Here is a 14,206-nt window from a genome sequence, read left to right as displayed (position 1 = left end):
CGCCGCTTGCTTCGCGTCGAAGAGAAACGCGCAGAGCCTATCTTGAAAGCGGTCTGCGAAAGGGGCAGAGTGTGGCGTGTCCTGAGAGCTCCGTGAGCGCTGTGTTCTCGCCGCTTCCTTCGCGTTGAAGCGTTAGGCAGCACGAAGGTGAATTCACTCGCTGCCGCAAGGCTCCATCTTGAAAGCGATCGTCTTACGGGACGGACGGACGGTTTCCCTCGCTGAGAAAGCATAGAAACGCTTACGCATTATAAAAAAAAAAAAAAAGTTTCACGAACTTCTCTCCTCCTCACTCGGTTATCTATTTCCATTGCGCTAGGTCAGCTTCACTGAAAAAACTCTCTCCTTTACTGCGGGCTCATCGCCTCTCGTCAGCCAATTAAATAAGAAAAACCTGTCACAGATGGACACAGCTATTCGCTTGGAGACCAAACAAAAGTCATCTCTTATAAACGAGGTGAGCGTTTGATTGGGCTGCTAAAAAAAATTGTCGCAGTTTCATCCGAAAGGCGAAGCATCAATTGCGATAGCAAATTAGTAGAGAGCTATACGGAGTAAGGATAGTAGTTTTATCAGCTGTATAAACTTGGACATGCAGCAGCATAAAAAACGCGCAGAACTGTTGTCGACGCCGTCGGCGTTTTGCCCGCGTTCGCACTGAACGCGCGCGGCGTTTTTATATAAATATGCATTTGGTGCCTCAGCTAAACGTTGCCTTCCCTCCCTCTCTCCCTCCTGTCCCCCACATGCTTTCGCGCGACGGAAAAAGTCGCGTTTGCTCTCTATATATGGAAAGGAGGAAAGAGACGCTTAATTCTGCAGCCCTTCAGGGAGCACGGCGCAGAAGGCGCGTTTGCTCTTCGACGTGCGTTCGCTCCCTGTGAAAGCGCGCGTGCCTCGCGCCCTTTCACTCGCACATACAGCGTCCCGAGCGCGACGACGATTTCATCGTCATTGGCGTCATACGGGACCTCACGGCGACGGCGACGGCGACGCCGGCGCCGACGGCAGAAATCCGCTTTGGAGTGTCCATATAATTGCTATCGCAATAAAACACCATGCGGGTCAATGCCGGGCATGAATGTTCCCGGCAGGCAAATTTACAGACGTGGTCAAGTTTTCGTAAATTACCCTTGTTCGAAAAGGCGAAAAACGAAGTGTCAACTTAGTCGTCCATTCTTTGTCTGTACACGCCCGTTTGTTTACAAACATGCAGCTTGTCTATAACATCGCGCTAACGAGAGAAAGAAACGAAAGGAAGTGCGTGAAAGTGCACAAGTTACCTACTAAGCAATCCACTCTCCCCTCTTTGCGCGCAGTTCTACGGTGGCCAACTACATCGGCTGGCGCATCGTGCAGACGATGGGCATTCACAGCATGGATCGGTTTCGGCGGTCGCGCTTTCGGTTCGACCGCTACCGCTACCTGGTGCAGGATATCATCGAGCTGCCACGCGAGTGCGTGCGCCTCACCATGCAGCTCATGTACTTCGCCGTGGGCAGGCTCTACTTCGACCGGCACATCAGCAAGCCGGCCGAGCGGTACCGCAAGGTACGCGCGGACGTCGCTTAATTGAACTCCTTGCATGGCTGGGAAAGGGGCAGCGCACTAGAAAAACACTAGAATGCCGGAACTGCTTCGTACGGCAGTAACGGCTTGTCTCGTCTATGTGTGTTTACGGTGACGTTCTTTGTGACGAGGCTAAGACGTACCGGAACAAGCCAGCTAGGTCACGTGGGTCTCGTGTTTTCCAACGTACAGGTGTATGACCTGGCGGAAGAAGTGCGAGACGCGTTCGCAGTCCTGATAGACCTGAACACCTGGATGGACACCGAGACCAAGGACAGGGCCCGGCAGAAGGTACTGGTTTGCACATACATGGCTGTTCGGATCGACACAGGAGTCTCAATACGACACGACAGCGTCCATGCCTACAGCCAACTTACACCTCGCGCCCCCATCCGAGTTCGATTAATAACCAGCTTTGATTAGGCCTGCTTGCCAATGCACTAAGGTATAGTATATAGCATAGCATAGCATCATAAGCATAGTATAATATAGTGTATCTAAAGGTGTTTATTTGGCAGAGCTTGGAGCAGCGCAACGTCAACGGTCAGCGCAGTGATAGCTTCCAAGCACGAGAGCCGTTGCCGATCAAGAGCGCTCGACCCACTATAGCGTTTTGATCCAGTATCGCTGAACCCACTAGCGTCTCTCTTCTTCACTACATATAGTATAGTATAGTATAGTGCAGTATAGTATAGTATAGTATAGTATAGTATAGTATAGTACGTACAGTATAGTATAGTACAGTATAGTATAGTACAGTATAGTATAGTATAGTATAGTATAGCATAGTATTAGTGAACTCGAAAGGCACAACATACCGACAGAGGCCTTTGGAAGTTTTCTAGGTTTGAACTGTTTTAACACAGAATCGCTCCATGGCTACATCGCTTCATTATGTAACCAATTAGCATCTACGCTTTTATCGTAGCCACTGCAATCAAGTATACATATCGTCCTTGCATGCTTTGGTTGTTGGAATTATACTTTTGTTGCAGCTCCACCACCTGCAGCTTAACATCGGCTTCCCTCCGTGGATTCGGAGCGATCGCGACTTGGACGAGTACTACAAGGACGTGAGTAGAGCGAGCTGTAGACAATTCGTTTTTTTTTTTTTTTCGCGAGGTGCATGAGTCAGTCACTTCATTTTGTAATGCCCTCGGCTTTCACGCCCAAAAAAAAAAATCAAGTCAAATCACCTTCACGCGCGGCTAAAAATGCTAGCGGGAATGCAACACACTGTCGCTTTCTGACTTATTCATAAATTAGCACCGAGAAGACAATGAGGCAAGACAAGAGGCAATACAGATACGTCCGACTACAATCCGACTGTAGATTACGTTGCAGTCCATGGAGGGCCTCTTCATCAAGGATCTGCCTTGTCAGTCCCTCAGCAAGCAATAAATTGGTATGTACGTGCTGGTGGACCATTAGAGTTACAGAATGGGTGCCAAAAGAAGGGAAGCGCAGTCGAAGACGGCAGAAAACTAGGTGGGCAAGTTAGGAAATTTGCAGGCCCAAGTTGAAATGAGCTAGCGCAACACAGGGGTAATTGGAGATCGCAGGGAGAGGCCTTCGTCCTGCAATGGACATAAATAGATGATGATGATGATGATGATGATGATGATGATGATGATGATGATGATGATGATTTGTGTGCTAGGCCTGACCTCGCACATTAGAGTAAGGAGTTCAAATGCCAAATGTCAGAATGCCCGATGACAGCTCAATACAGTTCTTACCGCGGATGATCCGCGGCTTCTGTCTATCCTTTTCTCCGCTTAACGTGGCGTACACTGTGAAAAGATTTTACATCCCTAAATAGCAGTATTTAAGCGCTTAGTAAAGACGAGGACAAAAAAGGAGACGCACGTCTTTACTAAGCGCTCAACTACTGCTATTCAAGGTGAACCAACAAGCCCATCTCGCCACACTTGTTTACATCCCTAAGGTATCTGGCTTGTCTCATAGCTAACACCCTTACACTTGAATGTAAACCACAGCCAGATCAAACTACAGCTGCGATGAGAGAAGCCGTGGTCGAAATGTGTGCATCAATTCTGTCTACCTAGTACGCGCACTGCGAGACACTTGACACGAGAGAGCTTGACAGCGGAAAATAAATATTACAGTTCATCGCACGCTGTTCTTGTGTCTGTCGCAGCTGTCATCATGTTCACTTGCCACAAAATATCGCCCCCCCCCCCCCCTGCCCCCACCAAGAAAAGAAACTTCGTTTGTTTCTATTTACGATTCGATCTTACCCCTTAGGGATGACAGTATTAGCCAGTGGACCAACCAAGCTCTCTTCGCGCGCCCATAAGGGTGTCATATACAACGCTTAATGCGTACGCTCTTCTCCTCTGCGTCTACTCGCAGCTGCCCGACCTCCGCAAAGAGGAGTTCTTCGTGAGCCTCCTCAAGGTGCTGCAGATTCACAGCCGTATCGCATTCTCCAAGCTGCGCAACGTGAGGCGGGCTCCGGACTTCGGGTGCGTATATGCATACGTATACACGCTCGTCATGTCAATCCCTACTGCAATACTCAGCTGGTAACATTACACAACTACGGTGGGCCATAGCTGATATTCAGCTCCACCGAGGTATGAAATAAGAAAACAACAGTAGCAGTATCTTCTCATGGATTTCGCACAGCAATTTCGTGATGTCGTGACGTTCAAAAAAAAAAAAAAAGAAAGTCGCAGTTTCGCCCGAAAGGCGAAGCATCGATTGCGATAGCAAATTAGTAGACAGTTATATGAAGTAAGAATAGCAGTTTTATCGGCGATATAAAGTTGTTAATATTCGCTTACTAACTAAATAAACAAGCACAGTGTCACGCGCGCACAGGTACACATGAACACATGTCGCTCGATGACCGTGGGAGCTCGTCAAAACGCTGGAGTGAGAAATCGCGCCATCGGCAGCGAGCAAACTGACCTTCGCGCTGGCTCTCGCTTCAACGCGAACTAAACGTCGAAAGCGCAGCGCATACGAAGCTACCGGCACTCGGCGAATGCCCTTTGGACCATCGCAGATCGCTTTGAAGATGAGGCCACCGCGGGCGGCGCACACTTCAGCCGCGTCGCAGATCGCTTTCAAGATAGCTCCGTGAGCAGCAGTCGCGTAAGCAGAACGCACCCTCCCCCCCCCCCCCCCCCCCCCCCTTCCCGTCTCCGTCGCCTCCTCCCCGTTCCTCGCGCGTGAACGAAGAGCGAGCACTTCCTCTACAGAGGAATTTCTTCACCCCTCGGGCTGCTCATCAAGTCACGCGAAGCTCTACCGTGCCCTCCTGAGCTTCGTTGACGACACCGGCCTCACTGGCCGAGTCTAAACCCTGACCTCCCCTTTCCCGCGCCTCCGGCGCATCTGACGCTGCTGCTGCTCCTGCCTCTGCGATCTTTCTCTCCTCTAACTTTCAGTCCCACTTCCCCTCTGTGCAACACGGTTGAGGTGTCCTCTATTGAGAGACAGTTATCGCGTTGCACTTAACCCAACATTTCACCCCCTTTCCACAAGAATCTCTCTCCGAGCACTTCCTCTGTCGCGTGCGCGAGATTAAGCTACGGTTGCCGGCTCACCCTCGCACGCCTTCACTCGCACACACAACGCACGGCGCGCGACGACGATTTTATCATCGTTGGACTTTATACGGAACATCACGGCGACGACGACAGCGACGGCAAACATGCGCTTGGAGTGTCCACATAAATGCTATCGCAATAAAACGTACGTACGCAACTGCTGATCTATTCACGAGAGATGCGCCAGCTTAATAAGATCTGCGTTGTTGCTGCTTAGGCGTTTTCCTTGTTGCAGTGATGGGGACGGCCAAAAGCGTTTTGCAGTTGGTTTTCTGGCAGGAAAAATTGCAATTTGTAGCAGCTGCCTTCAGTTTTGGAGCAGGTTGCAAAAAAAAAAAAAAACAAGAACAGGCCAAAGTCGTCTTTATTGCTTTTATTACATGGTTGCCGAATAAATGAATCATACATGCACTTTAAGAAATTACTAGCGTTACTATTGCTAAAAACAATGCGAGCATGAGTTCACTGACAGCATAATAAATACAAGGTTTTATCAAAGGAGCGCCAAAGTACGAAACATGACGGGAACAAAAACACCAAACATGAATGTCAGTTGCATGAAACATCACTACGCTTTCTTCCGCTTATCTGCAGCATCCAAGTGATAAAATACTTACACTCATTATTTGTCTTGCTTGAGCCAGTATTGCTTGGCCACTAAATGTCTGAGAAGTTCTTCGGCTTCCATGCCCCGCTGAATCAACAATTCGGCCTTTTTGAACATTTGTTCTGCCTCAGCCACTTCCTTCATGCTTGATGTTTGCTCACATTCGCATTGGTTCAGTTTTGCTCTGCATCTGTACAAATGCGTTTTGGTGCTCTCTGTGCAACTGCAAGGCGCTCCGCATATCGTTTTGATGCCCCCTTGACAGCCATGACGACATCTGAGTTAACTGAAAACAGGCACAGATTGCTGTCAAACCTCCTTGCATATGACAGGATGTGGCGCATGCTATTTATGCCCGACAGAGAAAGATTTGACCTGGCATGCAGGGCTCTTGAATTTTCACTAAACCCACGCTCGACATCCGCGTTACCATGTGGAAGTGATAGAAGTGCCTTGACTAGCTTGGACAGAAGTTTCGTCCCACCTCGAGCATCCTTCATTATAGAAACTTCATGTCAGTATCTGTCAAGTGGCATATAAGAACCCGCAGTTAACTGGTCCAAGCTGAGCATTCTTACGTCGTCAAGAAAAGACGAAATTATCCGTCCCTGACAGTTCCGAACTGCCCGAGACAGTGATTTCAGCCATTGCGTGTTGCGTATGAAGTGCCTCGGGCAGTCCTTGACAGCCCGTGATGATAAGTCGAAGAGGCCAGGCCCAATGTTTCAGCTTCTCGATTTGCTTTCGGCGCTTGCAAAACACAAAATCATGGACTTCGAGATCGGGCTTTTGGGGCTGTTGCGCCGAGGGATCCGTCGGAAGGAATGCGATTTGGACCCTACCTATGAGAATTACCACCGCCAAAAGTAGCCAGACAGTAGCCGAGTCGCCAACCACGATTTTCGGTCGCCAAGAGCCTCTAAAAGTAGCCAATTTGGCGAGAAGTCACCAAACCTGGCAACCCTACGCCTCGCACAACCTGTGCACTAGATTGTATTGGGTTAGCTCGGTTTTTAAATGGCAATCTGCGCATAGTGGGTGGTGGCAACGGCCGCCTGGCGTCGGCGACAAGTCCTCTCGGTTGTGGCCTCCGAGATCACGTGGCGCAACGAGATGGCGCGGCGCGGTGCCAGGTAATCTCGAAGGCCGCACTTTGGCGCAGCTTTGGAGCAGTATTGCTCATTTGTAGCATGCAGCTTTAACAAAATGTAGCAGCTTGGAGCAATTGTAGCAGCTTTCCCATCACTGTTGGTGCTACAAAAAGACAGCGATGAGTCTACTACTTTTTTTTTTTTTTTTGCGTCATTCACTTTACAGATGGTACCCGGGCAGCATCGATGGCTCGACCTTCTACAGTCATCTTGGCAACTATATTCGTAAGCACATCCTTGACTGAATACTCTGTAAATATATTTTGATTATCCTGATTACGCGCACACGTCTATGATAGATGATTGTAAATAATACGCTAATAATTATACGCCTTAAATAAAGTTGCACCAATAAAATAGCTTTGTTAGCGTAGTTCAGATCCTTACACACCTCTAGAAGATTAAACATTTGAATTGGAAGAACGCCATTTATTGAGGGTGGAATTCGCATTACACTTTGGGGGACACCACCTGTTTTTTGCATAAATACACAAAATAACACGGTCATATAGTGCGCATTTGTGGAATCTATTGTAGATGCTTTCGTATGGTCTTGGAGAAAGAAACATATGGTTAATCTACCAAGATCTGAAAATGGGGATTGGAAGAAATACTGTAACGGCAAGTATGTGTGCTACTGCATTACCACAGTAAAACACCGCTACACCCTTTTACACCCAGGAGACAAAAACCTGTGAAATATGCCCTTCGTACGCCCCTAAAGAACTTGTAAGAACGGTGTTGCATGTGTTTTTATTAGAATTAAGCTTTATGTAAAAAAGACTGCAAAGTGTATCAAGGATTTTCAGTACAGCATTTTACCCTTAAGGGTGTAATGTACATGCAGTGTGTCAATTATGCATTCAATGAAGATGCGAACATTAAATCTTCATATTCCGAGACAGCATTCGGTAAACAATTTATTCTTCACGGAGTTTTTCCGCTGTTGGTATCCACTCGTAAAGTGTCCGAAGAGAGAGAGAGAGAGAGAGAGACAAAACTTTATTTTGATGACGCACGGAGAAGCGTCGATCTCCGTGGTGGGTGGAGCCTTCAGTCCAGGGCCCCAGAGGCGGTGGCAGCACTTTCGCCTCTTGTATTTCAAATGCAACAAAGTGGCATACGAATTGCCTCCCAAGGAGATCAGTTCTTCGTTTGACATGCATTTTAAAGAGGGAGCATGAGGAAACTAAGATACTCGGCAAAATTATAATTTCTACGATTACCCGCAACGACTTGTTCATACTAAATTTCTGTTCTCTTCGGACAGAACAGAAATTTAGTATGAACAAGTCGTTGCGGGTAATCGTAGAAATTATAATTTTGCCGAGTATCTTAGTTTCCTCATGCTCCCTCTTTAAAATACATGTCAAACGAAGAACTGATCTCCTTGGGAGGCAATTCGTATGCCACTTTGTTGCATTTGAAATACAAGAGGGTGAACTTTTCTTAGTCGCTAGAGGTTATTTAAAATGTTAAAAATCAAGTTACAATAACTTTTACGAGAATTACTACACTGGTATACATATAGCCCTTTACTCCGCAACGAAAAATAGGTACTGCAGTCTCAATCGTTTGCAGCAATTTGCAAGTCTTATTCACAAAGCGCGGTATTTATTCTTCTGCACAATAAACCAGTTTTTGTTCACTCTTACAGGCGCAGTTTACAAAACTTCGAGACATGTTTTCGTTGCGGGGTTTGAGTTGCAGCGCTTCAATTTCTATAAAACATAATTCCAGCATAACCTCATAAGGAAAAGCTTGAAGAAATAAGTAAAATCTGCTCGCAGTAAACAGTTGCTATAGCTTAGATTTATCTCTTAAATGTAGCAAAACCTAAATCATTGTGATCGCCCAAGAAAAGTGCTTCTGCCTTTCAAGTGTATTTCGAAGGGAAGACTGACATTTGAAACTTCCACCTTAGCACTGCGCGTGTATTTCTCCCTTCTCTCGCTGACAGTTTTACCGGTGGACTACATTCAGTACCCATTCTTTCTACTGGACATGCCTCCGTAAGTTACCCGCTTCGCGTATATTCTTGAATGGAACAAAGCCTACAATCGCGCTGTTATTTTTCTTCAATTCCTCTTAGACCCATCAACTTCGGCGCCCTCGGCTCCATCATTGGCCAGGAAATCACACACGGCTTCGGAGAACACGGTGCGTGCACACGGCGCATACATGCTCCATTATAGTGTTAGCATTTCCGTGATCGTATTACAGTTTACAGGTTAGCTTGCGGAATATCGCAAAACCGAAGACAGAGACGGACGACGATGATGATGATGCTATGCCCTTTGTTTAAGGCGGGCACATTACTGCGCCCTAATCGAATTAAGAAAAAAAAATCAGAATGATGGTTTTAGCCTGTCCGCAAACTTAGTTATTTGAATAACGAAACACTATAGAGACGTCGACATCAATGCATTTCTCCGCAAAGTTCGGGAATTAATATCTCCAAACTGGTGTCATCCCGAGCATTCGTTCCAAGTGGATCCGCCTTGCGAACTCCACGGCTACAATTTGTACATTGCAATATGGGCCATCGGGCAATTAGTTAAAAACTTAATTAGTGCATTTCTGTTAATTATTCGATTATGCATTTCAATATTTTGTGCAAGTAATGTCCGCCTCTTCGAGTAGACCAGCTCATTAACTAGAATTGGGCTATCTGCCACAGGCAAACCTTAAATAAATTTTGAAAGTGTTCGCTGAAACACCCTGTATAGGCTCCACTACGTGGAACATTGGTCAATCGAATGTCCTTGGGTGTCGTTATTTCTTTTCACTGGTAGTGTATATCATTTCTAATATAGTTCCACGTAGGTATCGCGAAGTCTAAATGAAACATCTAAATTCGTTTCAGATAGGTGCTGCTAACAAACAGGAATATATTTGCAAAAGTGTTCCCCTTAAGGCTCATTCACACTAGGCCGACACGACACCAATTTTGGTCTGCCGACTGTTGGCGATAGCAGTTTACAGGACGGAAAACGCTTTGACCAATGGTTTAGAGGAAGGAAAACGCTGTCGCAAAATCGGTGTCATGTCGGCCTAGCGTGAATGAGCGTTTACTTGTTGGAACTTGTGCACAACGAGATTAAGAGTGCATCGACCACTCCGTGTAGTGACCTCGGAAGTGGTCTGCTACAAAGTACATACTGATCTTACAAACACGTTATTTGCTATTGTGGTGGCACGAGGTGAAAGTAAGGAAAAATGATCCGCTAAGACAGCTACAGCTCCTACAGCTATTATCTGCATTTGCGCATCGTACGTAGATCATCATCGGAAATGGCTGCTCAGTTTTTGCTTTTTAGGGGCGAAGCTCCTTGGGGTGTGGGTCTGTCCCTCTTCTGTAGTATGTAGTAGTAGTAGGTAGCCACGTCTACTTTTATGAAGAAAAAAAAACACCGCATATCCACGGGGTGAATGATGATGAGTGGGCGAAGCTCCGGAGGGAATCATCGGTAAACCGTGAATCTTCCGTGTAATTCGCCCAGTCTCGCCGCACTAAATCGAACGATTGACTTCCACCAATGACACGCGCCATATGTGACGTCATTCCTATTTTATAACAGCGCCCTTCATTATAATTGCACCATCTCCCGCTGAAGGGGACGCTAGCACAAACGCGTTAGAAACGTGCAGTACTCTCTAGTAAGGGGAGAGGCCACAGCGTCTTACGCAGCCGTTTACACATGCCGGAACGTGCACCGCGTTTGCCGACGCCATCAGCGTTTATGAATACGGGGGTAAGGCGGAGAGGCCACAGCGTCTTACACCAGCTTCTTACACGGGCCGTAACGCGCTAGCACAAACGCGTTAGAAACGCGCAGTCTTTCGTTAATGTTGGGTATTTATTGGCGTCGTGGTGCATGTGTCCATGTGCGCTTCGTGGCGTAGTGGTTAGCGCCGCGCGTTCGGAAGCGAGGGGTTCCTGGTTCGATTCCTCGCTACGGACACAACTTTCGGAATTTGCGAAGTGTGGGTCTGTCTCTTCTCTGTAGTATGTAGTAGTAGTCGTCGTAGTAGGTAGCCACGTCTACTTTTATGAAAATACGTTTAGTTTATACCGACATCTGGTACTAGCGTTAAGACTGGTTACACACTACGACGGGGACGAACGGGTGCCGCTATAAGGAGCTTCAACCCTAAAACGCCGGAAGCGTTCTCCGGAAGCCGGAAGCTGGCTTCCGGAACCGCAAGTGGAACCGGAAGCGGAAGTCGGCTTCCGGTTATACTGTAGCGCCCACCGACGCTGCTAAGCGCGAACGCTAAGGTCAGCGTTCTCGGCCGGCGCCTTGGGGCCGGCTGCGACAGACGAGAAAAATAAAGTTGGGCGGCGCGTGCCAGCGGCGCAAGCACGGCACGCGCTAGTCCGTTCTGAAAGCCTGCTGAGCTGGTCCTCTTGGTCGTGCGCTCCGCGGCGACCCCTCGGTTCTCGACAGTGGTGACCCGGACGTGATCTCACTATATATATAATGTAACGCCTTGGTTGAGACGAAAGGAAGAAGAGGAGAACGACGGATCTTTTGGGTGCGGAGCGCAGAACGAAACCGGTGCTGGACTGTTTTTCCTGGACTCTCATCCATCACCTGTAAATAAACACGCCTCATCCGTAGCAGTTTTGTGGTGGAGGTGCTGGGTGCTCAACCACGCGACGCAACACGTTTCTGCAACCACCTGATCTGCGCCGAAGCCGCTTTGCTGGACTGCCGCCCTTGCCGCTGGTGGTCGAGATGTCTCGCGGTGAAGACGGAACCTGGACTGTACCAGTTCCTACAGCTGCAGCCCCTGCCCTGGTTGCAGCGGCCCCTTCGGTAACTGCTTCAGCCGCGGCTGGTCCCTGGCAGCGTCAGCACCTGATAGAGCCTCGTACATTTGGAGGCAAGTCTGGCGAGGACGTGGATGAGTGGCTCACTAACTACAAACGGGTGAGCAACTATTACCATTGGGATGCGGCAACTCAGCTGTCCAACGTCGTGTTCTGAACGGGCACGGCACTTGTGTGGTTTGACAACCATGAGGACGCCCTCACGACCTGGGATCGATTCGTGTCGGAAATAGCTGAGTGTTTTGGGGACTCAGTCGCGAAGAGGAAGCAGGCTGAACAAACGCTGCTGCAAAGAGCCCAAGTGCCAGGCGAGACGTGCACGACTTATATTGTGGCGATATTGAAGCTCTGCAAGAACGTCAACCCTCGCATGTCAGAGGAGGACAAGGTCGGCCACCTCTTAAAAGGAATTACCGAGGATGTATACCACTTCCTCATCAGCAAAGAGAACCTTGGTGCAGTAGCTGACGTCATACGGCATTGTCGTACATTCGAGGCGTTGAAGATGCGACGTATCACGCCAAAATTCGGTCGGTTACCGAATGTGACAACCGTTGCGAGTGTTGACGACTACACGTCCCTTGATCTCGCGGCTACAATACGAGAGATAGAACGGGAAGAGCTCACCCGACACGTGCGGTTCTGTCGTCGGCGCAGGGAAACAGCCCGATACGATCCGCCACGCTGCTCTCAACAATTACTGACAGCTGTTTCACGACAGACACACGTGTCACCCCGAGCTGCAAGCGCTGCGTGACCATCCCCGTTCCCTCCGTCTACAACTCGTTCCTCACCCGTTTGTGCCTGGCTCCCTCTGGTGCGACATGTCAGCGGCTACACCTCGCCCCTTCATTCCGACTGCCTTCCGTCGTGCGGTGTTCCAATCACTTCATGACATCTGCCATCCCAGCGTCCGAGCCACGCAGCGCCTCGTTACACAGCGGTATGTCTGGCCAAGCATCAACACCGATGTTCGCCAGTGGGCCCGCTCATGCCTCGCATGCCAGACCGCCAAAGTGACCCGCCACACGAAGACTCCCACACAGTCGTTCTTGCCCCCTGGCTGCCGTTTTGACCACGTCCATCTTGATTTCGTGAGACCACTTCCTCACTCTCACGGCTGTCGCTACATTCTGACAATGATCGACCGCTTCACCCGTTGGCCCGAAGCCGTGCCCATTCCGGACATCACTGCAGAAACGGTCGCCAAAGCCTTCGTTTCAGCATGGGTTTCCCGCTTCGGCTGCCCCAGCATCGTGACAACTGATCGCGGCCGGCAATTTGACTGCACACTTTTCACTTCACTCAACCGCCTGCTTGGCACTAAGCACTGCCGTACCACTGCATATCATCCCTGTGCCAACGGCATGGTTGAGCGGCTCCATCGCCAGCTCAAGGCTGCACTCACTGCGCGCCTGGATCGAGAGCACTGGGTCGACCACCTTCCTATGGTGCTTCTCGGCCTACGTGCCGTCCTTCGTCGCGACCTTGGCTGTTCAGCGGCCGAACTCGTCTACGGTGCACCCCTGCGGCTTCCTGGAGACTTGTTCGTTTCTTCGGCCCCCTCGCCCCAGCCGCTACAGTACCTCCAACGCCTACAGGACTGCATTCAGCACCTACGCCCCGTACCACCTCGGTCATCGGACCACAGCATCTTTGTCCACCCGGACCTTGAGTCCTCGTCCCACGTCTTCCTCCGACGAGACGCTATCAAGGCTCCTCTTACACCCTCCTACGACGGACCATACCGTGTCCTCCACAAGACCCAGAAGTCCGCCACCATTCTATTGAATGGCCGCGAAGAAGTCGTTTCGCTGGACCGCCTCAAACCAGCCTACGTCGAAACGCCTCCCAAGGAGCTCCCGCGGATGTCGCTGGCGCACCCGTCGATATGCTCGACACCAAAGACAGCCCCATCTCTGCCTCGTCGACGAGTGCACTTCGCCGTTCCGTCTAGGCGGGGGGCCTTGTAGCGCCCACCGACGCTGCTAAGCGCGAACGCTAAGGTCAGCGTTCTCGGCCGGCGCCTTGGGGCCGGCTGCGACAGACGAGGAAAAATAAAGTTGGGCGGCGCGTGCCAGCGGCGCAAGCACGGCACGCGCTAGTCCGTTCTGAAAGCCTGCTAAGCTGGTCCTCTTGTTCTGGCGCTCCGCTGCGACCCCTCGGTTCTCGACAATCTTATTGAGATGCCGATAATCAACGCAAAATCGCCAACTGTTGTCTTTATTTTCAACTAAGACAACAGGGGAAGCCCATGGACTCGCGGACGGCTCAATAATGCCTTTTGACAGCATCTTGTCAATCTCTTGTTGAATAACTTGGCGCTCGGACAGTGACACGCGATAAGGTCGCCGGTGAATCGGAGGCGCATCGCCAGTATGTATGCGATGTTTGACGAGAGAGGTTTGACCTAAGGAATGGCCGTCAAAGTCGAAGATGTCGGAGTATGTGACGAGCAAAT

General features: G+C 49.5%; 1 protein-coding gene across 1 annotated transcript; it reads left to right on the top strand.

Annotated features, from left to right (window-relative positions):
• Positions 1 to 1,068: 1,068 nt before the first annotated feature.
• Positions 1,069 to 3,594, top strand: LOC119459072 (neprilysin-1-like). The gene is made up of 5 exons (XM_049671571.1): positions 1,069 to 1,094; positions 1,320 to 1,551; positions 1,762 to 1,860; positions 2,565 to 2,642; positions 3,538 to 3,594. The coding sequence occupies exons 1-5, from the start codon at positions 1,069 to 1,071 to the stop codon at positions 3,592 to 3,594; spliced, it is 492 nt and encodes a 163-aa protein (XP_049527528.1).
• The last annotated feature ends 10,612 nt before the right edge of the window (positions 3,595 to 14,206 follow it).

This window comes from Dermacentor silvarum, chromosome 7, assembly GCF_013339745.2.
Source record: "Dermacentor silvarum isolate Dsil-2018 chromosome 7, BIME_Dsil_1.4, whole genome shotgun sequence".
In the NCBI taxonomy this organism is placed as follows: Eukaryota; Metazoa; Arthropoda; class Arachnida; order Ixodida; family Ixodidae; genus Dermacentor; species Dermacentor silvarum.
This window is presented reverse-complemented; position numbering and strand designations above follow the sequence as displayed.